Source organism: Ambystoma mexicanum, chromosome 4q, assembly GCF_040938575.1.
Source record: "Ambystoma mexicanum isolate Mex_15411 chromosome 4q, UKY_AmexF1_1, whole genome shotgun sequence".
In the NCBI taxonomy this organism is placed as follows: domain Eukaryota; kingdom Metazoa; phylum Chordata; class Amphibia; order Caudata; family Ambystomatidae; genus Ambystoma; species Ambystoma mexicanum.
The window spans coordinates 1,115,147,595-1,115,172,036 of NC_090928.1; the positions used below are offsets into that span (position 1 = coordinate 1,115,147,595).

A 24,442-nucleotide genomic window follows, 5' to 3' on the forward strand; every position below is an offset into this window, starting at 1 on the left:
CCATCTCAACAAGCCTTTCGTGTTGCCTGTGTTCTTTCTGAAACCTTTGTCGACGGCTGGAAGGACTTTGCACTCACTGGATGTGGCTTGTGCTCTGAAGTACTACGTGGCACGCACAAAGAATTTCCGGAAGATGTCTCAACTGTATGTGAACTTTGCTCCTGTGAACCATGGGAAGGCTTGTCTAAGACTTCCATCTCGAAGTGGCTCTCCGGCTGTAATCGCACACGGTCATCGGTTGGCAAACTGACCGCTGCCCGGCCGTCCGAAGGCCATTCCACCAGATTGATCACTGCGACGACTGAGTTCTTCTCTGTTGTGCACCTCTGAGCCGCTACGTGGAGGTCCACGCATACCGTCACAAGATTCTACTGCGTCGACAGATTCTAGAAGAGAGTCCAGGGTCGGCCGAGCAGTGCTACGCAACCTATTCGCTTGAAGGTGAGCCAGTTCCGGGGGTAAGAGTAATTGCTTCTGTTGAGCCTTGCCACCTCTCGTGGTTTTGTAATGTTGTTCTGATGTATTCTTTATTCATGAGCATGTGAATCCATGCCAGACTCCATGCTGGAGAAGGAACAAGTTACTTACCTGTAACTGTTCGCCAGCATGGGTGTGGCATGGATTCACATTCAAACCCTCCCTCTGTCCCCGCTGCAGCTCTTCTTGGTCATACTGCCACTTTACAATCTTCCCAAATCTGAAGATGCCTGCCAGAGGCGGGACTTAGGAAGAGGGCAGTCATTGGCTGGGAGCAGTATGACCCAGAGTTCAGTGATTGGTTTAGAGGAGAAATACAGTTTGTAAGTGAAACTATTGTTTCGAAGGGATTGTGTCCTCCAATGTATTCCACATCTATGACAGTAATCGGCACAGCTGTGCTGCTTCGGAAGATTTTCGACATCAATGACATCGATACACCCCTTCGAGGACATCCTCCGGCGTCACTGGATGTTATATGTAGGACGCACGACGCCCGTAGCCTCAGTTCTGTTTTTTCCACAAACGTGTTCACTTCGGAATCTCAGCGCGCCTCGCTTCTTTTCCAGTTGAATCGGTTCTTCGAACTTGGTTGTTTGTGAAATATGTCTTTGTCGTCTTCTACCCCGCGGTCGGGTCTCAAGAAGTGCTGGGGCTGTGGTTCCAAGATGTTGCTTACGGACCCGTACAACCTCTGCCTGAGGTGCCTCGGCGAGAGCCACACTACCAATGACTGCGATGAATGCCAGTCTTTGACGTCGAAGGCCTTGCGGAAGAAGTAGTTATCTGTAGGTAAGGTTTACAAACCCGTAAATCGAAATCCACTGGGCTTTCGACAGACTATTCGAGGGTGACTCTCCGCGTAAGTCCATGGGGGTCTCGGTCCCGGAGTGGTTCCTGCCATTCCTCTGCCTCTTCTAGGCACTCGTGGAAATCCGTCACCGGTTGCCTTCCTCGTCCGAGGACTCCGCCAGACGGCGGGTAGCTTGTCCCAAGAAGCCTTCATCTCCGGCGGAATGGGACGCATTTCGTAAGGAGATGATGGCAATTTTCGAATTGCAGGGCTCTGTTCCATCCGCGCCTTCGAGAAGCCGGCAAGGAACGCGCCAGGGCCACTGCTCGCACGCAGATCATCTGGAGCCGTTGAGGTCCCGATCGGACAAGGTAGATCGCTCTTGCCATGCCCGCTCCAGGTCCCGGTCCTCAAGACCGTTGGAGCCTGTGAGGCCTTCGAAGAAGGCATCTGCGCCATGTGCGTCGAGGGACTCTCTCGAGGCTCCGCATCCGAGGAAGTCATCGACGCCATTGGCACCGAGGCCGCCGTAGGACACGCTCGGGGCTCCTGCCTCGAAGCCGTTGTCGAAGTCCTCGGTGCCTCGCTCGACGCAGATTCCGTCGACTCCTTTTGTGAAGGCTTTGCCGGAGGTACCCCGGAGGACGGTGGAAACTCTGAGGAAGGCCCTAAGTAAATCAGTGAGGCCTGTGTTTGAGCCTTTTTCTGTGCCCTCATCCAGGGATTTTTTCCAGCCTTTGGATTATATCTCGGAGGTGGATAAAGGGTCGGATGTGGAGGGGTTTGGTCCTCCTGAGGTTCCTGATGACCTGTTATCGGGTCATAGCCAGATGGAAGACCTGCGTCAATCCTTACATGACGCCAGTGGTCTGGACACCTCTCTGGAGGTTGAGTCGTCGTACAGGCGTCTCATGTCGAGGGTGACTGAGTACTTGGGGTGGTCTGCTCCACCTGTGGATTTTCTACAGGATGACCTGACAGATATTTTGGACCAAGGTCCACCCACTGACCCGTTGCTGCCATTTCATATGGCCTTACAAAGAAGGGTGGCGGCGGCTTGGACTGCAGTGAATAAGTCGCTACCGAAAAAATACTGTCCATCCAGTGGCGACCCCTGCTACTTGTCTACGCACCCCACTCCGGAGAGTTTGGTGTTGCAGGTTGCTACGGCCCCAGCAAAGCAGGCTGCGTACCCTACCATCCCTCCGGATAGGGACGACAAGCGCTTTGACGGTTGACCGAAGAAAGTGTTTTCATCTGGGGGTATGGCTTTAAAGGCAGCCAACGCCATTTGTGCCCTGGCAAGATTCACTCGCACTCTGTGGAATTGTGTATCTTTGGCGGCTGAACATATTCACGAAGGGGAGGAATGGGATGGTTTTCTTGCCCTCATTCAGGATGGCAAGGACGCCATGTGTGAATCCGTTCAGTCGGGTCTGGACGTGGCAGACTGTGTCAGCCAGTCTATGGCGACGAGCACTGTGATGCGCAGGTTTGCAAGGTTGCGGAAGTCGGGGTTTGCTCCTGATGTGCAGTCCTGGCTTCACAGCATGCCCTTTGATGGTGACCATCTTTTTGGCAGCAAGGCTGACGAGAGCCTTGAGAGGTTGCAGACCTCCAAAGCTGGAGCAAAGTCTCAACCTCTGCCTTTTCGTCCTAGGGGGCAGCAATGGAGGGGAGGTTCCTTTCGATACTACTCTTCCTTTGGTAGATCGAGGGGAGCTGCCAGTCAAAGGGACCAACGTAGGAGTACCAGAAGTGGAAAGCAAGGTATTCGAGGTGCCAAAGCCGCTCGGGCAGTTGCCTCTTTGCCCTCAGGCACTGCCGCAGCCGCTTCATCTCAGTCATGAGGCTATGTCCCATGATTCACCGGTGTGGGGGAAGGCTGGCGCAGCATCTTGCACAATGGCGTGCTGTTACTTCAGATGTGTGGGTTCTGGAGATCATAGCCCACGGCTACTGTCTTCCGTTTTGGCAGAGGCCTCATGACAATCCACCGGGGAAGCTCTCTTTCAAAAGTCTGGATCCGCTCCTTGCGCAGGAAATCAAATCCCTGCTGGAGAAAGGCGCCGTAGAACTGGTGCCTCTAGCAGAGAGGAACAAAGGATGGTATTTTTTGATTCAGAAAAAAAGACGGGTATTGAGACCGATCATGGAATTGCGTGCTTTGAACAAGATCCTCAGGAAGGAGAAGTTCAAGGTGGTTACTCTCTAAGTCCTCCAGGCCCTTCAACTTCAGGACTGGTTGGTGTCTCTCGACCTCAAGGATGCTTACCTTCATGTGCCGATGGCGACTCGCATTTTCAGTTACAGGTCCTGTCGTTCGGATTGACCTCTGCCCCGAGGGTCTTCACCAAGCTAATGGTGGTGGTGGTGGTGGTGGCAGCGTATCTCAGGAAATGGGGGGGATTCACGTCTACCCAGATCTGGACGAATGGTTGATCAGGTCGCGTTCTCCCGAACAAACCCTGGATCATCTGTCAGTCACCTGCCACTCCCGTCACAACCTGGGCTTCTCCCTCAACTTAAGTCCCACTTGACACCTACCCAGCGCCTTCAGTACATCGGAGCAGTGCTCGATACATCCCTGGGGGTGTGTTTGCCTCCCCAGGTGAGGGCTCATCACATTCTGCAGATGGTGGACAAGTTTCAACGTGCCCAGAGTCTCCCAGCGTTCGAGTTCTTGAGGTTGCTCGGCCTCATGGCATCCTGCATTCTACTGGTGCTGGAGGCCAGGCGGAGGATGAGATCTCTGCAGTGGGCTCTCAAGATGCAATGGTCGCAGTCCTCCGGCAGGATGTCTGATCCTGTTCAGGTGCCGCCCTCAGTCGCCCAGGATCTTCTGTGGTGGGCCGTCGAAGGTAATCTGATGAAGGGGGCTCCGTTTTGGCTACCCTGGCCGGAGGTAACGATCGTGACAGACGCATCCCTCACGGGATGGGGAGCTCATGCCAACGAGTTGACAGTCAGCGGTCGTTGGTCTCCGTCAGAGCCCAGACTTCATATCAGTCTGTTGGAGCTGAGGGCCATCAGGTTAGCCCTGATGGCTTTTCTGCCGTTTGTGTGGGGGAGTGTGTCCTGATTATGACGGACAATACGGTGGCCATGCACTACCTCAACAAAAGGGGGGGGCAGGGTCTCTCCCACTGTGCAGAGAGGCAATGCAGCTCTTGTTCTGGGTCATCCAGCAGGAAATTTCGATCTCGGCAGTTAATCTGGCCAGAGATGAAAATGCGGCGGCGGACACTCTGACCAGGCAGAGCACGGTCTCTCACAAGTGGGAGCTGGTTCAGGAAGTTCTTTTGGAGATATTCACCCTTTGGGGGACTCCACAAGTGGATCTCTTTGGCACCAGTGTCTACCGGAAGTGCAAAAGATTCTGCTCACAGGAATTTCCTCTAAAGGGGAGCTTTGGGGGACACGTTTGGAGTGGTCCTTCTCACTGCTATATGCGTTTCCTCCAGTCCCCGTCATTCCGCAAGTGTTGCGAGGTTACGAAGGTTCGGTTCCCGAATGATCCTCATTGCTCCGGCATGGGCCAGGAGAGCGTGGTACCCGGACCTTACTCGACATGTCCATCTGCCCTCCACGCCGTCTTCCCTACCGAGACGATCTGCTCTCACGGGAGGGAGGGGTCGGGTTCTCCATCCAGAGGTCAAGTCTCTCAGCCTTCATGCTTGGCATCTGAAAGGCTGAGATATAAGGATTGGGACCTCCCTGAAGACGTGATGGAGGTGTTGCTTTTGGCCAGAAGGCCCGCAACAAAGTCCCTGTACTGTTGCCGTTGGAGAAAGTTCTGCGACTGGTGCAGGGTAAAGAATGTGGATCCTTTTTTCATGTGCCATTCCTGTGGTTCTTTCTTTTTTGCTTTCTTTGGCCCACAAGAGCCTGCAAGTGGGTACCATTAAGGGTTACCTCGTGGCGCTGTCCATATTTAAGCGCTCGTCTTTAGGAGTGTTCTTATTTTAAGATTCCTTTTGATTTCTCAGTTTCTAAAAGGGCTAACTAATGCGTTTCTACCGTCACCTTTCCAGGTGCCGGGATGGGATTTGAACTTCATTCTCAAGTTCCATATGGGAGCTCCGTTTGAGCCCTTACATTCTTGTCCATTGAGACTGTTGTCCTTTAAGACTATTTTTAGTTGTGGTTATTTCCGCTCGCAGAGTGAGTGAGTTGCAGGCACTTTCCGCCAAGCCACCTTTCAGGGTGTTCTATAAGGATAAGATTGTCCTTGGGGTTCGTCCTTCTTTTCTTCCGAAGGTTGTGTCGGAATTTCATTTGAGCCAGACCAGCGTTTTATCCTCCTCCGCATCCTAGTAAGGAAGAGGAGACGCTCCATAGGTTGGATCCTAGAAGAGCTTTAAGTTTCTACATCGCACGGATGTCCCGGGTCAGAGTGGACGATCAGCTCTTTGTTGGATACGCTGGAAGGCGTTTAGGTCAAGCTGTTTCTAAGCAGAACTTGTCCCGTTGGATCATCTTGACAATCTCTGAATGCTACCGTCTGGTGGGTAAGGACCCTCCGGTAGGCTTACGGGCCCATTCTACAAGGGGTGTAGTCCCTCTACTGCTCTGCAGAGGGGTGTTCCCATTCGTAATATCTGTGAAGCAGCTACATGGGCCTCTGTCCATACTTTTGTAAGACACTACTCCCTGGATTCTATCCATGGGCAAGATTTAGCCTTTGGTAAGGCGGTCCTCTATTCTGCAATTTGTTTGGGCATTCTAAAATTCTAAATTCTTTTCCCACCTCCATACATTGGTACTGCTTTGGGAGTCTGTCATAGATGTGGAATACGTCGGAGGACACAATCCCTTCGAAGAACAAATTATTTTCTTACCTGGTAACGTTCTTTCGATGGGATGTTCCTCCGACGTATTCCACATTGCACCCTCCCGGTCTGCCCCTCTACAGAATTTCTTATGCGATTGCAGATTACGTTTCCGCAAGGCTTTCTGTAGTCATAATGGCAGAAGATTGGTGCCACACGTTCTGAGAAAAAACTACAACTGAGGCTACGGGTGTTTTGCACCCTATATATAACATCCGGTGACGTCAGAGGAGCTCCTCGAAGGGGCGTATCTACGTCATTGACGCAGACGGTGAAAACGTTTCTGAAGCAGCACAGCTGTGGTGATTACTGTCATAGATGTGGAATACGTCAGAGGAACATCCCATCGAAAAAACGTTACCAGGTAAGAAAGTAACTTGTTCTTATTTTACCGAGGATTCATAGCCCGACACCTGGGAATATTCATGAGCATATGAATCCATGTCGGACCCATGCTGGAGAGCAATAATTCCCGGTAAGTAACTTGTTCCATATTTGAATGTAACTTTGTTGTGTTTCTTTGTACTACTCTACCAACTGGGTTTAGTGTCTTTGCCTACCGCTCACTTCTTCCTCTTATGATGAGCTTGACTGCTCTGCAACTCTATCAAGGTTCCATGAGTAGTGCAGACTGATACTAAAAGTTTGGGACCTGTATGCCATTGCGATAGTTTTATGAAGTCTTACCTCAAGTGGACTTTAGGAAAACTCCCCTAACATCTGTATTGTCTTGGGTATAGTTTTATAAAGTCATTGGGTAGACATTAGAAAAACTGTCCTAACAGACGATATGGAACTAATGTTAGTCACATGCACACTGTGAATGTACTGTATTGAACACCAAGCGCATTGCCTAAAGCACATTGATTCATTGATGAGAAGTCAATATACAGAATGTTACATCATTTTATTCTTGCTTTATCCTTAGGTACTGGGTATTTAGATCATGGGGTCGCGTTGGCACTGTCATTGGCAGTAACAAACTGGAAGAGATGTCTTCAAAAGAAGAAGCAATCGATCACTACCTGGAACTTTATCAAGACAAAACGGGGAACTCGTTTCACACAACAAACTTTACAAAGTACCCAAATAAATTCTACCCATTGGAAATAGACTATGGTCAGGTAAGTTATGTATGTGTGCGTAACTAGCTGAACAGCTGGCCAAAATCTGCTAATTGTCTTATGCACACTGAGCTTCTGGATTGTAATAGGATTGCCACCTCCGAGCTGCTTCTCCTTACGTTTCAATTTCAACTAGTAGTGTCCTGTTGCTGAGTGTGTTGGAAAAGATTGTACTTTTTGCTGCTTTCAAGACATCGGGGAGGAACTCCCTTTTGGTATTGTTTTGAAAACGACCTGCCATTTGGAGGTAGGTATGGCCTCTTTGTTAAAGTTACCATGCTCAGCTCATTTGTGTTGTGGTCACTGATCAGTCCCCATGGCTATGGCCATCTGGGCAGGAGAACTCCGTTCTCGACATCTTATGTGAAGTGCTGTAGGGACACTTTGTGGTTACTTGCATAATGTGTCCAGGATGGGCTTGCGGAAGAACACCATTTTTCTTGTGTTTTTCTTTTTTATAGTTTCGTACAGTTGTACATTTTATTGCTTGTTGGGGAGAATTTTCATTTCTCTGCCAATTGCCTTTAATCTTAGAGACTCCCAGCTCTTTTGCTGCACGCTAGGCGTTTAAATGTGTACTCCTTAGTGAGTGGGACCTTTTTCTCACTATGATTTTTCTGTGTTCCTTACGGTTTTATGGTGTCAAACTCCATAGGCATCTGCTTTTGCATTGTGACACACAGCGCCTTTTGCGCAGTGCCACTGAGAAGTACCCCGTACTTCTCTTAATGTTTAACTAGCTTTTCTTGATTGAACTGCTGTTCCCAAGAACATTAAGATGACCCCCCGTCTTACCTTTACTTCATGGGTCCACAAACAACACCTATGTGGAGTGCTGGGGAGTTGCATAGTAATTCCTCTAACCCATTCCTCATGTAACATTTTGTTACACTAACTCACTTCAGTGGAAGTAGTTTCGTTTTTTTATTAACTGTTAGGCAGAATTGCATGCAGTACCCTCTGGGACAAACACATACAATTAGGAATACAGGTATAAGCAAAACCAACCTTTGGTATAAGTCTGTACTACACAGTTTTTGGTAGCGAGCTGAGCAACCAGGCTTATCTCAAGAGGGAATGTGAGCAGTTAAAGGATGTAACACAGAGGTCTTACAATCAGAGTGGCTCAAGTAGACACTTAGACTCAAGGTTTCTTGGTAAAACACGTATTCCTTTATTACACATTCATTTAGAAAACATTTACTAGAAGGAGGAAACTTAATATCATACACAAACACACTCCAGTACCAAACCAATAAGTTTGAGTAAATTAGGCTCCCCTGAAATATGAGCAAAATGGCATTGGTCACTTTAAATAGAAGTACAAAGGCACAAGTTAATAAAATATAACACAAATACTTTCTTAGGCAGTGCAAATAGTTTTAGTTCACTAGAGCCAAAGTCAATGGACTAGTGTCTTGGATAGGAACAAGCAGTTCTTGTAGTAAACGGTAAAGTGTTTGCCAAAGTTCTCAGAAGTAGTTTGTACGAAAAAGAATCATATGTTGGGTCACAAGATAATTAGGCCTGCAAGTTGGGAAAGTTTCACAAACTTTCCCCGCGAGAGGTAAGTTCTCTCAATCGGGTTGGCACAGTACCTTAATATGAAGAAAAGAAGCAGCTGAAGACGTTGGTTCCTGGCAGTTATTGCAGATCTCACTGATCCTCAGCCTCATTCGTGGGGACAAGAGGGAGGACGTTGGGGGACTCCTGCACTGCACAGGAACTTGTCAAACAAGCTGGCAAATGGAAGATCTTCAGTTCGAGTAGTTGTAGTCAAGCACACAAGCTGGTGTCCTCCCCCCCCCCCCCCCCTGGTTAAACCTAACCAGCTCCGAGAATGGGTATCCAGGTGGCTTACAAATTGATTGGTCCCACCAACTCAAAGGAAGAAGTCGTCCTTGAAGGGGCTTCTCTGTCGAGATAAACTTGGCAATTTGGACTTGCAGCAGGGCTTCACCGGGCAAACCAACGGTCCAGGAGTTGCAGCAGCTGTCTTACAGCTCGTCTTCGGTTCTTTGGTCTGACTACGGCCAGGCCAAGAGACTCGCCTTTTACAGTTTTCTCCCATTCATTCCAGCCTAGCTGTCACTCACCCAGCAGGGTGGCAGTCCTTGCCGACAGTCAGCCAACCAATCACGCCAGAGTGCATTTGGGTCTCCTAGGAGACTAAGCAGAGTTTCAGGCACCTCCCTTCCCCAGACACTCGGGCACCAGGCGCCTTCGTGTGTTTTGCCTTTGGCAGGCTTGAGCCCTGAAGCCCGCCCAGGCTCCAGTGTGTCTGGAAAGGCAGGTAGTGAAGGATGGGGTGAGGGTTTGGGGGGGGGAGGTCCCGAAACTCTCCCGTCCTATGTCTCTTGGTATGCCTGAGTGAAATCAGTTCCTATTGGCCAACTGGCACCCTGCTGTGATTGACAGCCTACGGCTGTGAATGAATGAGAACTTGCATAAAAAGCAAGGTTTTTGGTATTACTCGCAGAGTTGACATCTGGAAGACAACATCTGAAGCAGAAGACGAGAGAAGACGTCAGCAGCACCCTCCTGGACTGCAAAGTGCCAGGAGAAGCCCTGCATCTATGCTGACCCTGTTTTCGGATCAACAGTGAAGACCCGTAAAGGACGATTTCCTCCTTTAGGCGGGTGGGACCAACTAGACTCAAGACAAACTCTATTTGTGTGCAACACCGACTTTCTGCGACTTTGCAAGGCTGCGGAAGCCCAATACCCGGGGTACTGTTTGGGAGAATTCTCATTTCTGTGCTAATTCCATTCAACCGTAGAGACCCCAGCTCTTTTGCTGGACTTTAGGACTTTTGAATTTTTATCCTGGAGCGAGTGAGACCTTTTTCTCACTCATGTATTTTTTATCTGATTGGGACTCCATGTTTTCTTTGTTTTTGTAGTCTGAAAAACTCCATATGCATCTACTTTGTGTATGGTGACACACATCATCTTCAGTGCAGTGTCGCAGAGAAACCTTCTAGATTTCTCTTAAGGTTTAAATACCTTCTCTTGGGTAAACTACTGTTCACAAGAGAAGTAAAGTGAAATTGACTTTACTTCCTATGTAGGTCCAGCACACACCATCTTCTGTGGAGGACTGTAAGGGTTACTTAGTAGCCCCTTTTCCTACTTAGTCATGTAAAAAAATGTATGTTACCCTCATTACTTTAAATGGCTGGTGGCAGTGCTTTTCTACCACACGCTGAATTCTCAGCTACAGTATAGCACCCATGAGTGACCATTGTCAAAATGGCCCCGTTCTTTTTTTTCGCCATTTTCTGTTTGTGAGGTCTTTCTTAAGTTTTACTTTTTACTCTGTGCATTGAGGCAGATTTGGCCCTTTGTTTGTCTTGCCTTTGGCAGGCTTCAGCCCTGAAGCAGCCTCTGGCTCTAGTGTGTCTGGAAGGATATGATGTGAGGGAGGGACCCAAAACTCCCCTGTCCTTTGTCTCTAGGAATGCCTGAATGCAGCTAGTCCCGATTGGCTGGCTGGCTGGCCACCCTGCTGTGTGATTGATAGCTTAGACTGCGCATGAAGGGGAGAAACCAGCTTAAAAGGCGAGGGTTTGGGGTCTACAGGCAGAGTCGATCCCTGGGAGAAACAACCAATGAAGAAAACGCGAACAAAGCTTGCTGCATCCTCCTGGACCTTTGAATTGCCCGGTGAAGCCCTGCTGCTGTGCTTGCTTCCTTTTTCACCTTGACAGAGAAGCTCCGGACGGAACAACTTTTCCCCTTGGGTTAGTGGGACCAACTAACCCTGAGACGAACTCCACTGGACCATCACCCCCAAATTGCTGTGCCTCTCCGTTGCTTCAGAAGCCAATGCCAGGGGTCGAGTATCTGTAGTAGAGTGAAACGTCTGAAGCCGTAACAAAACTGGCTAGAAGCTCCAGGAGTCTATAAAGGACTCTCCAGAAGCAGGACAACCAAATCCCGAGTCCACTCACCAGAGTGCAGGACCCAAGGCGTGAAGGAAGCCCAAAGGGTAGCGGGGATCTGCAACGGTTCCGTTTGCTCAGCAACAGAACTGGTGATGTGCAGCAGAGCTGAATGGAGCCCGTAGCTGCCGGCGACCTCCCAAGTACCGCCGCAGGAGCCCTCCAGACGTCCTTCTTGTCCCCACGACCAAGGCTCAGGAACGAGGGTCTGCACCACTGTAGCAATACAGAATCCAGCTGGACCACTCTTCTTCAAACCAGAGGTACTGTTTAGGCTTGGAGTACTTACCTTAATGTTTTTTCGCTGCGTTTCTCAGTTGGGAATTGTAACTGATTACCTTTTTAGAGTTGATCTTAATGCTCGTCTCACAGGCTCAATAGCTTGTAACCCTACAAGTGATTTGTCTACAAACTCTCCAACTTTGTGAAAGACTGATTTAAGAAGTGCTTCAGCTCCATATACTGTGTCCCAATTGCCTTTGGCTGTCCTGGCTCCCTGAAGAGTCTTCTAGTCCATCGACTTTGATATTGTTTGTCCCTCGTAGGTGGTAGCTTGTTGTAAACTGTTATACTGACCTCAAATGATTTCGCCTCTGGGTGCTTCAACTAGTGTAATGCATGCATAAATTACTCGCCTGCTTTATTGTTCACTTTTTGTATTGAATCCGAACTTGAGATGAATTTTAGAGCCAATTCTCCAGCATGGGGTCTGGCATGGATTCACATGCTCATGAATATTCCCTGTCAGGCTGGGAATCCTCGGTAAAAGAAAAGTTTCACTTTCACTTACAAACTGTACTTCTCCTCTAAACCAATGACTGTAGTATAGGTCATACTGCCCCCAGCCAATGACTCCCCTCTCCCTAAGCCCCTCCTCTGGCAGCCATCTTCCGATTTTTACCGCACATTCAAGTGTTGGAAGTCCTCGTGATTCGCTGTTTGAGATTTGTGTTTTCACACTTTTTTAGGTAGGAAAACTCATTTTTTTTGTTCAATCGAGCTCCTCTGCTCCATTGTTTATCCGTCCAATTAACACGGATCAGTTTTTCGGCATCTCATCGCCTCTCAATGGCAGAAATTGTAGTAGTTTTCTTCTTGGAACTTTCCAGAAGCCCATGAGGCCTACAACGCGCCGGATCATGTCTGCGAAGGACAGAGCTTCCCTCTCCAAGCTCTGCACCAGCTGCGCCTCGCAGAATGTTTTCACGGACAAGCATTCCCAGTGCCTGTATAGTCTACACCCGACACAAAAGGAATAAGATTGTGAAATCTGCTGTGGCTTCTCTAAGCGCACAATGAAGGACCTGCACGTCCGACTGGTGATGTGGCTCAAGGCCTCTACCCTGTGTGGCTCTGAGGTATGCCTCATCCGGATCCAGCCACAGCGTGCTTCTAAGTCTTTTGACGGCGCTCCATCCATTGTGGCCCAAGACAAGGGCAAGCACTGCGAGTCTGCTTCCGGCGGGGTCGCTGCGCAAGCCGCCACAGTCTGAGTGCGTTAATCGTCTCCGTCAGCTTCGATCTCCAGCTCCTCGTCCAAGAAAGTCAGCTACCCCAGGGAAGCTGCGGGAGAAACCAGAGAGGGCAATGGGTCCGTACTGCCAGCTAAGGCCCAGGTGATCTAGGCCAATACGTCCTCTTCTATCGAGATTTTTGCTGCTGCCCTCCAAAAAGGCGAAAGAGCCTGACCTGGGACCGGGTGCCCCAGTGGTGGCCTGGGTGACGCTCCCTCCCAGGTGGGAGGCTTCAGCCAAACCGGTGAAGACTCCAGAGAAGGGTATGGAAAAAAGAGTGGGTTGGCGTGGGAGAGCTACAGGGCACGAATATTTCTTCGTCCGATGAGGAAGACATTGTTTCCGTCCACACAATCCCGGAGGAGATGGGTGATGACTACGTCGAGGAGTTGCACGGCGGAGGTGGCTACGACTATGACTAGGTAGGGGGCGACCCTGTCCCCCCAGGCGCCTCCCAGGGATCTGTCTCGGGGCATTCTCTCGACCCTCCACATTCAGGTGTCGGAGATTCAGAAGAGGTTGCCGACAGCACCACCAGCAACTCCGCCGGTGACGGCCCCGCCGCAATCGTAAATGCTCGCCCCCCCCCCCGACCCGCCTAGCTATGACAGACGGACTCTCCGCCACCAAGGGCTTCTCTGCCGGACAAAGTGGGATCTTTCCACTCCATGATTGCCTGTGCGTCAGAACTTTTTCAGCTCAACCAGAAGAGAAGAAAAAGGAAGGCTTCCTATACCAACGCAGGGAGGCGAAAAGAAAGACCATTCTGTCGGTGCTGCTCCTGGACGACGTCTGAGATGTGGGGCTGGCACTTTTGAAGAACCCCCTCCTTGGTCCCAGCAAAGAGGGACCAGCTAGAAAAGAAATACTGGGTGCCGGAATCTGCACCCAAATGTCTGCGATCGCAACCATCGCTGGTCTCGGCTGCAGCTAGGAACAAGTCGTCCTATCCATCGCTGTCCGCCTCTGCATCCCCGGACGCGAGGGGAAGAAGTTGGGACGCCGTGGGATAGGTCATTTACTCCGTGACGACGGTCAAAGCAGCCAACGCCTTAGCGATCCTGGACAGGTACTACCAGGAGCTATGGTACAAGATGGCTCCGATCCTTGAGTTCCTCTCCCAGGACAAGCGGGTAAAGGCACTGGAGATCCTGCAGGAAGATGAGGTGGCGTCAGACCACACCATCACTGGGGCATTGGACATTGCGGAAACGGGCAACCGCCAGATGGGAAACAATCTGCCTCAGTCGTCGTGGCTGGCTGAAGGTCACCAACTTCAGGCAAGAGGTCCAGATGAGGGACCTGGACATGCCGTTCGGGGACAACGTTTTCAGCAAGGTGTCTATGAATCTCTCTAGGCCATCAAGACCGACACATAGACGACCCGTGTCCTGGGCACACTGCAACATAACAGTCTGTCCTTGCATCCCTCAGGTAGGAAGTCGGGTAGGTCTTCGAAGAGTTTCGGTGGTAGATCATCCTCTTATCGCCAAGCCTCCCATTCCAAGGCCTTCAGAGGTGGCTGTCGTCATCCAGGCTCCCAGAGTGGCGCGCCGGCCTCCAAGCAGGACTGAACCAGCCAAGACGTCTGGCCCCCACCCCTGCACCACGGTGGGAGGCCGGCTGGCAAACGTAATGTGGGAAAACATCTACACTGATCGCTGGGAGCTTGATGCTCTCGCCCACGGGCACACTTTGGAATTTCAACAAAAGTGTCCGCAAATACCACAGGTGGCACAGCAGGAACACATCCCTCAACTGCTACTGGAGGTTCGGGCCATGTTACTCAAGATACCTTCTAGTAAGAAATAAGACCGGGGGCTGGAGCCCCATTCTCACTCTACGACGACTTAACAAGCACATCCAGTCCCAGAAATTCAGGTTGGTCACGTTGCAGCATGTGCTCGGCCAAATGAAGGAGGGAGACTTTGTCGTTGTCGTATCTGGAGGACGCTTACTTCCACGTCCCTATTCACAAAAAAACATTGGGAGTTCCTGTCCTTCGTCGTACAAGGGAAGCACTACCAGTTCAAAGCGCTCTCCTTCAAACTGAAGTCAGCGCCCAGAGCCTTTACGAAGTGCCTGGCTCCGGTGGCGGCCCATCTACGACTACAGGGAATTCATGTTTACCCTTAGCTCGACGACTGGCTCCTCCAGGCCAGGTCAAGGGACATCACCGTCTAACAAAGGGAGATGACCGTCCGGCTGCTGACTTATCTGGGGTTCTCTGTGAACTATGCAAAATCCTGCTAGACTCCATCGCCGAACCCGCTTTTCCTGGGGTCCAGGCTCAACACTGTATCCTGCCTGGAGGCTCTTTCGGAGGAGAGGATAGCGGCCATTTTTGGCAAGATGCAACGGCTGTTAGCACTGAAGATCGCCACAGTGAGGGACCATCAAGTTGCTACTCTGCATGATGTCGTTGTGTATCTACCTGATCCCGTTCTGCAGGTTGCGGATGCGACGGCTCCAGGAATTCCTGGACTCCTGTTGGATCTGGGTGTCCGTAAGCTTTAAGGACAGGATTGTGGTAGATGAAGAGTTCCCTTGAGTGATAAGGTGCTGGGGCGTGCGCGCCATTACCTTGGGCGCGGACTTCCAAAGCTTGCCATACCAGGAGACGGTCACGATGGATGCTTCCCAGGAGGGATTGGGGGCACACACCGGACGTCTCTACGCCAAAGGACTGTGGCTGCTGGAGGAGAAGGCGCTATAAATCAACGTTCTGGAACTACAGGCTGTTTTGCGCCCTCAAGTCATTCCTCCCGTCCCTCAAGGGCAAAGTGGTGAGGGTTTTCACAGACAATACCACCACAGTGTTTCACATTGGGAAGCAAGGGGGCACTAGATCCACAGCGCTCTCCAGAGAGGCGCAAGAGTTGTGGCACTGGGCCCTCACCCAGGGATGTTACTCGCTCCTTTTCACCTGGCAGGAGTCAACCACACCATTGCCGACTCCCTCAGCAGGGAGTTGCGCACTTGCCACGAGTGGGAGCTTCGGCGGAATCAAGTGAATAAACTCTTCCTCAAGTGGGGCAGTCTCCAGATCAATCTGTTTGCGATGGTGACATACACCAGGTGCCCGCGGTTCGTCAGCAGGTGCCCCCAGCCGGTGAGCATGATGGACATATTCTCCTTCCCTTGGGAAGGCCTGTCGCTGTAAACATTCCCTCCGTTGCCGCTGCTACAAGTCATCAGTCAACTCGTACTGTGCCGGTACAGGATGATCCTCATTGTGCCGGCGTGGCAGAGACAAGTCTGTTACTGGGACCTTCTCAGCATGTCAGCTGCCCCTCCAGTGAAGCTGCCAGTGGTCATGGAACTTCTCTCCAGGGAAGGGGGTGCAATCCTACACCAAGACCCAGGATTGCTGAACCTGAAGGCCTGGCTCCTACAGCATTAGTGGTTCAGTGGTTACGAGCTGCCTGCGGACTGCAGGGAGGTCCTTGCCAAGGCCAGGGCGTCGTCGACTCTGAAGTGTTACAGACACAAATGGAAGCGTTTTGCGACTTGATGCCGTTCACAGAAGATTAACCCTCTAAGGGTCACGGCCCCCCAAGTCCTTCCGTACTTGTTATCGTTGGCTAAGTCGGGGCTGGCGCAGGCCTCCATCATGGTGCATCTGGCAGCGATCTCCCGCTACACGAGGTCTCGGGGGCGGTCTTCTCTTTGGTCACATAGTCTAGTGAAGGAGTTCATCAAAGGACTGTTCCGTTCACTCCCGCTGGTGAATTCACCTGCCCCGGCGTGGGAACTCAACGTGGTGCTGACTAGGCTCACAGGGGCCTTATTCGAAATGATGCATCAAGCTCTGCTTAATTTCCTGTCTTGGAAGACTGCTTCCCTCGTGGCCATCACCTCTGCCAGGGGAGTAGGTGAGATCCAGGCCCTGTCCTGCAAGCAGCCTTATTTGACTTTCCACGCAACGAGGGTGGTGCTGCGGACGTTCCCCCTCCTTCATGCTCAAGGTTCCGTCGGAATTTCATCTCAAGAAACCCTTGGTGTTGCCTGTGTTTTATGTGGCCCGCAGTTTCCCGAAGACCTCTCGGCTTTTTTTGAACTTTGGTCCTGTGAACCTTGTCCAAGGCTCCCATCTCCAGGTGGCTCTCCGGCTGTATCACTCATTGTCACTGGTTCGCAAACCAACAGCTGCCTGGCCGCCCGAGAGCCCATTCTACCAGAGTGATTACTGCGAGGACAGCGTTCCTGTCTGGTGTGCCCCTGCTAGACATCTGCAGGGCTGCTACGTCGATGTCTATGCACACCTCCACAAAATTCTACTGCGTTGACAGGGATTCCAGAGAGGAGTCCAGAGTCGGTCAAGCAGTGCTACACAAACTGTTTGCTTGAAGGTGAGCCTCGTGCGAAGGTAAGAGTAATTGCTTCTGTTGAGCCTTGCCACCTCCCGTGGTTGTGCATGTGTGTACTGCTATGCATCCTTTAGTCACAAGCATGTGAATCCATGCCAGACCCCATGCTGGAGTAGGAACACGTTACTTACCTGTAACTGTTGTACTCTTACGTCCTGTCCCCTTTCCTCCATACTGCAGGGGATGTCCCTCGCTAGGATGGGAGAGGGAACCTTTTTCACCAGAAAAACCTTCTTCCCCCCCCTTTAAATTTAGAGGCACGCAGAGGCACGGCCCTAGGAGCATATGCCCGCCTGACTGTACCCACCGGTGCCACTCCGCAATCCCCTTTTCCGCGTCGACTGGAACGGGCCAATTTCACCAGCGCTCCTGGGTTTCTCTTCGGCCATGTAATACCACGCTCTCTTCCCCGGATACTTCTATCGTTTTGTCATTCAGGTACTTGGTCCTCCAGCATCACGCTCCTCCCTGGCGTATGTCAACTTCAGCGGGCTTCAGCAGATGTCCAGCTTGCGAGGTGCTCTTTTGTACGTCTGACCACCATGCTCTTTGCCTCGTCGACTTTGGCCCCGACCACGGCTGGCAATGCACTGACTTCACGCGCACTGAAGAACAGGTTAGCTAGGTGGAGGGAGCTCTTTGAAAAAAGTCACCTGCAGAGAGTTTGAAGGACTTCATCAGACACAGATCGAGGCCCAAAGGAGGGCTGCTATTTTCCATCTCACTCCGTAAGGTCGACTCCTTCCCAAGGAAACACCCGAGCGAGAGGAACCTCTCTGGTTTTCGCTCCAGCACACTTACCGAGGCTAGTCCAACTACCAGCCTCACGACTGAGGGGGTCATCATATTCTTCCTGAAGCAGTTCTGAGGGACAGCAAGGTTCTTATACCGAGTGTACACCCGAGTGGCAACTCCCTAGTACCGGCCTATTATCTGAGGGGGCGCCTGCACGCAGCCCTACTGGCAATACTGCCGAGGGCAATACATCTTCCAGGCCCCGGCCTGAGGTGCAAGGTAGGTCTCATGCTCCACCGCCAAGAGTCTTGGAGGAGGCTGGGCCCAGGGAGCCAAGCACCATGACTTTGGCACACAGCTCGACAGAATGGCTGCCGTGCCAGACTACATGGCCGCTTGTCCAATGCCACTCCTAGGAACGGAACAGACTGGAGAACGCGCTTCAAGGTGGGACTGGTGTCAACCAGGTATGTGGCCTACAGTTTAACCATTAGCAGCGCAGAGCAGGTTCCCCCTGCAACCTAGACAGTGTGCTCCGGCCCCAGCAGCCTCCTGCCACTCCGTCAATATCACCTGCCACCACTTCAGCCTCTGAAGACTGGTTCTTGGAAAGGTTCCTGTCGTTGATGCGCACCCCCAGTTGGGGGCCTTCCTGCAGGATGCATTCAGGGACTTGCTCCCTGCCGGTCACTCCACTGGCACCCAAAGTCATTCCTCCCATGGCTCTGGCGCCACAGGCCCCAGCGCAGCCCCCGCTGCCGGCTCCCCTGCCTCCCATAGTACAAGCGATTGCATGCACACCAGCCTCTAGCTCCGGTCTCCACACCGCAGCCCACGGCGCCCAGCACTCCTCCACCCGCTCCGGACCAGCCAAACACTCTGGTGGACACAGACGAGGACGACGACCCTGTCACGCTGTCGTCAGCAAAGACCTTCTTCCACGGCCGACTTGCAGGTTTGGTTGAATATTTGGGCCTTCCTCAACTTTAGGCCGAAGAGGGGGTCTTGGCAGAAGTCCTCACCCTACGTCCCCCTACAAAAACGGATATCCCTATGCAGAGACATTGTTGCCCTGGCCAAGAAGGGGTGGCTCAAGCCACACTCAGCCCAACCTGTCAGTCGGCGGCTCAATGCCAAGTATAGACAGATGGAGGGGTATATATAGACTCTTGCTGTCGGCGCACCCTCAACCGCACTCTTCGGTGATCGCGGCTGAGTTGCTATACTCTAAGCCTCAGTCAAGGCAAGGAGAAGATGATCTCGGAGGATTACGGGAAGAAACTGTACTGCAACGCCTCCCTGCACCTGCGTCAATCCAACGCGGATGCCATGCTGGCACCCGTTAACCAAGGGCTTTGGGGGGGAAATAGACTTCCTTCCAGAACATCTGGTGCAGAGCCAAGCATGCTTCACGGCGGATCTAGAAGAAGCCCAGCTGGTAGTGCAAGACATGGAGTCAACCATGGCCCACATCGATACCTCTGGTCAGGCCATATGAATCGCCACGGATATGAGGACTGCCTGGCCTCGAGGCTTGTTAGGCAAGATTGTATGCAGTTCCCTTTGGATGCACTACAACAACCCTGACCTCCTGGCAATATGAACCCAATCTTTGGTATAAGTCTGTACTACACAGGTTGGTAGTGTTGAGCAGCCAGGCCCATCTTAACAAGGGTCAATGTGAGCTGTAGGGGAGTTACACAGATTCAGTGACATGTATTCAAATAAACTTATACTCAAGGTTTCTTGAATAAACAATTATTAATTTAAGTCAGTTTGAGATAGCCTTCTTCAGAAGGGCAATCTAATAGTAACACACAAATACACTCCAAAATACACTTAGATTCTCTAAATCAGCAAATACCCATTTGGAATGGCACACACACTACCTACACCCTCAGGTGACTTAGGTAACTAGGACACTGTGGACATTAATATATAACTGTTTGCATTTAGAATCTGTGCTTAAGAGTCGGTAAAAGAAAAAGATTATTAGAACAAAACAATAGATCACACAAATATTCTGAAGCAGGCAAGTACTTTTGAACCCACCCCCAATGCAGTTAGTTAACCCCTTACTGGAAGGAAGACTAAACACAATGCCAGAGGGAAGAAGTCATTCAGGCAGCCAGCTTAGGCCATAGTCAATTGGGACAAAGTCTAGGTGAGTTGAAGTACTTCTTGCAGGTATGTAAGTCTTGCACAATGTTTTAGAAGTCTTTGTAGAAAAGAAGAAATCAAAGCAGGGCCACAAGCTGATTAGGCTTGTGAGGTAAAGAAGCTGATAGCAACTCTACAAGAGCAATCAAGACAAGTCTCAACCGAGAACAAGTGAGGCTACACAACAAGAGGTAAGCTCTCTTAGACTGTACAGTACCTTTGGTTAGAAGAAAAGGGCTTTGGCTGGCTTCTGTTCCTGAGCAGCTCTGCAGATCCTGTGTTCCTGGGACTCAGTCGTGGGGACAAGAGGTAGGGCATCTGGAGGACGCCTGCACTACAAAGGGACGGTCGGTGACGGAAAAGGACCAACTTCTATTCAGTGGCACTTCGCAGTTTCAGCCCCTCGCGTCTAAGCAAATAGCAACACCGTGGACTCTTGGCTGTCGAGGTGGGCTTTCCTTGCATCTGAGGTCTAGCACTCTGTTGAGGTGGCTCAGGCTCAGTGCTGCTTCCTGGGATTCTGGATGATCTTCCTGGAGCTCTTGGCCAACTTAAAAGCAACGCACACAATCTGTTGTTCCTCTCCCTGGCTCTAAGGTTTCCTGAAGCAACTGCAGTGGAAATTCATCCAGCTTCGAGAGAATGCGCAGGTGGCTTACTTTGGAGTTGATTGATCCCATTGTTAAGAATTCCAATCGGGCGTCACACACCAGACCTTCACACTCGGCCTTAGATGTAGCGCGTGATTAGAATGTTTTTTCTTAAATTTTCAACGAATTCAAATTGAACAGATACTCGTCTCACACCCCCTTTTACAAATACCCTGAGTCACAATGGACCATGAACCAGGACGGTGGGTGGTGACACTATTTATTTCTTTTAATTTCAAAGACAATCTCACAATTTTTATATGGGGCAGCAATCGCCAATGGGGTGATAATTACAATGAAAACCACTGAAATACACTTGGGAAACCCTCTACAAGAACATGTCCAAAGCACAAATGAATAGGAACACTTTTTGAATTAGGATATATGGCACTCAAGTTAAGATTTCCCCCTGCAATGTACCCTCCACCCACAATTAGTCTAATTCTGAGTGGATAGAAAGAAGCAGCAGGTAGTCGGGGGATATGAGGCAACAAACGGAATCAAAATCCTTCCCTCACAAAATAAGAGGCAATGCCCTAAAATGACATTCAAATTTTAACAAATAATTATATGTATAATTAAATAATGATGTACATATGTTTTATCACAGTATCAGAGCTATCATATCACTAGCAACTATAAGGTAAGATATCACACAAGGCATACAGTTCACAAAGCAGGTTGAAATTAAAAACAGTGCAGTCAATCACACATGGAAAAGTTGCATTTTTTTTGTTTGCAGTTTTAAATGTCAAAAACGTTTTTTCTGAAAAACGGGAGAAATACTCTGAATTGGAATGCAGTTTTTGAGCTGGGGGATAGATGTACATCACAGGGACAATATAGAAGTGAAAGGAGGGCTATAGCTGAAAAACTATGAGGTTTGCAAGATAAAAGGGTTGGTTTTGGTAAAATAAAGCCATTAAAGGGAGGAAATCGGTTTGGCAGGAAAAAGGACATGTTTTACTTAAACTAGATTATTCAGACTAAATTGTGAAAGAGACACGGTACGATCCCTGGTTAATTTGTGACTTACCCTTTCACCCCGCGTTCAGATCTATGTGGGAATTAATTTAAATTATTCCAAATATTGCTAAGGAGTTACAAGGTGAGGTGAATGAAAGAATTGGGCTAACACTAGAAAAAACAAGTACAGGGTGCACAGAAAATTAGAACAGTTTAGACAAGTTATTAGGGTATGGTTGGATTACTTAGACAGTAGGGCAAAGACAAAGGGGTTAAGATGGGGTATGCTATGTGTTACTATGGGATGGGGAAATGCAATCCGTGTTGGAGTTTGGAATTTGGGACAGTCAACCGAATTCTGTGGTCACCGGATAGCAGGCTCTTCTGGCTAAAGACAGCTGGCAACGGTCTGGTCACGGCACAGCGACGCCTCAGCTGGATAGAACGGGTAAGCAGGGCAACCAGGCGGCACTGGAGAATCCCAGGCTCAGCAATCTTTCTCTTTTCTCCCTGAAGTTAGTGGGCTTTTGTTATGGGGTTTTAGTGCTGAGGGGTAGTTCTGCCTGGATAAGAAGGCCTGGGTCAACTATCCCTTTTCTGGCAGTGGGGTCTGGAATCTTGCAGAGTGAAGGTGGAATTTCTGGATACGCAGGCGCTGTAAAATTCAAAAGGCAGTGTTCAGAGTTCTGTCAGGCTCCCTTATTTATAAGGCATGGTGACATCATAGAATTATATGGTTAGGCCGGCCATGCCTCTAACTGGATTGGCCAGGGGTGATTGTTACCGCCTTGCTGTTAGCTGGTAGGACTTTTGGAGACATGACATCAGCTTTATAATGTGGCTTTACAATGCCTAGGATCATCCCACAGTTACTTCAGCTAAAATCTAGTTTTGACATAAATGGCACATTTTTACAGTTGTCATCTTATCAAATTACATAGGCAGATTACATATTTTATCCAGAGCATGGCAGTCCCACCCCCATGTCTGTAGGACTTTGTTTCGCCCGTCTAATAGTTTTTTGTGATTTTCAGTGACAAATATTCGACCTAAAATTCTATAACTTTATACATGGGTATAGATTATCATAAGGCATGCAAGTATTGAATTTTACAGTGGCAGCATGTACACTTTCCTCAAACTGTCCAATACTCTGCCATTTCTGTTACCAATATGGCAGTGAAGGCAACCACGTTTTAAATTAAAAACCACACAATTACATTTAAACTGTTAATTTTTTACATTCCTGCGAAGTCCTGTTGTAAAAATAAGTCTTAAAAGTTTTTAATAAAATTGTCTTTAGAGCCAAAATGATCAGCATTGTTCACCATATAAGGGCATAGGTCCAAGGCTGCTCTTGAGTTGGCTTTGAAGCTCCCAGTAAAAGCTGCAAGGACGTGTGATTTCCTATTTCACATGTCTGTGTCCCAGAAACTCTATTGTATGAGGCCTCAGCCCAGACAAAAGTCTGATGAGCCCAGGCTGTTGAGTGCTTTTGGCCCATTCAAAGTTTTTCATTGTAGCAATTAGCACTTGTGTCCTAGAATCTATATTGGCTCCTTCTGTTGCTAGCAAACCCCCTCCCCTCCCCCCAAGCAGAAACCTGTTGACTAGTTTCAGAAGGCAACCCATGTCTTTATTTCTTATTTTATTTTTGTTCTGAATCAAAATCAAGCCTGTTAAAATAAAACATCCCATTTATGTTTCCCAGCAAAAAAAACTTTACATTGCTAGGCCACAACAGAGCCTTCTTTCAACATTACACTTTTAAAAAAGGCATTTTTCCTTATTTGCAAAAGCGCATTTTAACACATGGTGAAGTCTGCTGGGCTGACCATTTCAAAAGGTTTTCTCTCTGAATTTCCCACATTGTTTTGCAGCCCTAGTCGGTTTCACTTATACAAAAATCTGTTTACGACACAGGTCCATTGAAATTGACATAGGCCCAGAGAGGCAGAGTCTCTTTTGCAGCATCGATATTTGACCTTTTGTAACTCAAAAGTCAACCGTTTTCCTGTGCGACTGAAAATAAAGCTTCTTTTGATTTTTCAGATTTGGCTGACACAGCCTGTCGTACAGGGATAGTGTTCTATTTTGCTGGAGCACCATCTGGAAATGGGTGGGCATGGCAGGCCCTCATTGATGATAGTAGTGTGATGTTGAACAGATGGAACTAGCGTCCAGGCGCCATCATTATAATGGCCAACTATTTCCTTTTTTCAAGAGGAATGTGGATCAAGCAGCAAAGCAGTGCTGCTTCTCAATTTTCTTCTTGATGCATGTAAGAAACACACTGGCAGGCTTTGTCATTCTTCCCCTTGTTCCATCCTGCCCAATAGGTGCTTGGCAAGATGGTGCAGCCATCATTTTGTAGCTGTAAAACGCAGTTTTGATGTGTGGCAATGGTGCTCCAAGGAACCAGCACAGCTATTTTGCTGTTAACTGCTGAAGTGCAGCTGGATGATGTGAGGAAGTGCTGCTGAGTGGGTAAATATATCCCACACCACCAACTCAAGGGGAGAAGCCGTCCCTGCAGGGCTTTGCTTGTCGAGGCGAATTCAGAGCTTCAGCACAGCAGCAGGGCTTCACTGGGCAAACCAACGGTCAATGAGTTGCAGCTGGCGTCTCTTCCAAGTTCTTCTTCGGATTCCTTCGTCCAGTGGTCGACACTGCCTTCCAAGCCAAAAAGCCTTAACTTTCATGGGTTTCTCCCATTCATTCCAGCATAGCTGTCATTCACCCAGCAGGGTGGCTGTCCTTTCTGGACAGCCAGCCGCCAATCACCTGGGAGTGCATTCCTGTCTCCTAGGAGACTAAACACAGGGAGTTTCGGGCACCTCCCTCGCTTCCTGCACTGTTTAAGAGTAACTGCAATAT

General features: G+C 49.7%; 1 protein-coding gene across 1 annotated transcript in view; it reads left to right on the forward strand.

The window, feature by feature from the left end:
• The window catches only part of PARP1 (poly(ADP-ribose) polymerase 1), a 921,075-nt gene that overhangs the window by 569,350 nt on the left and 327,283 nt on the right, over window positions 1-24,442 (forward strand). Inside the window, exon 13 of the mRNA XM_069608683.1 lies at window positions 7,031-7,226. Within this exon, the coding sequence (XP_069464784.1) occupies window positions 7,031-7,226 (196 nt within the window). The remainder of the gene's footprint in view (window positions 1-7,030; window positions 7,227-24,442) is intronic.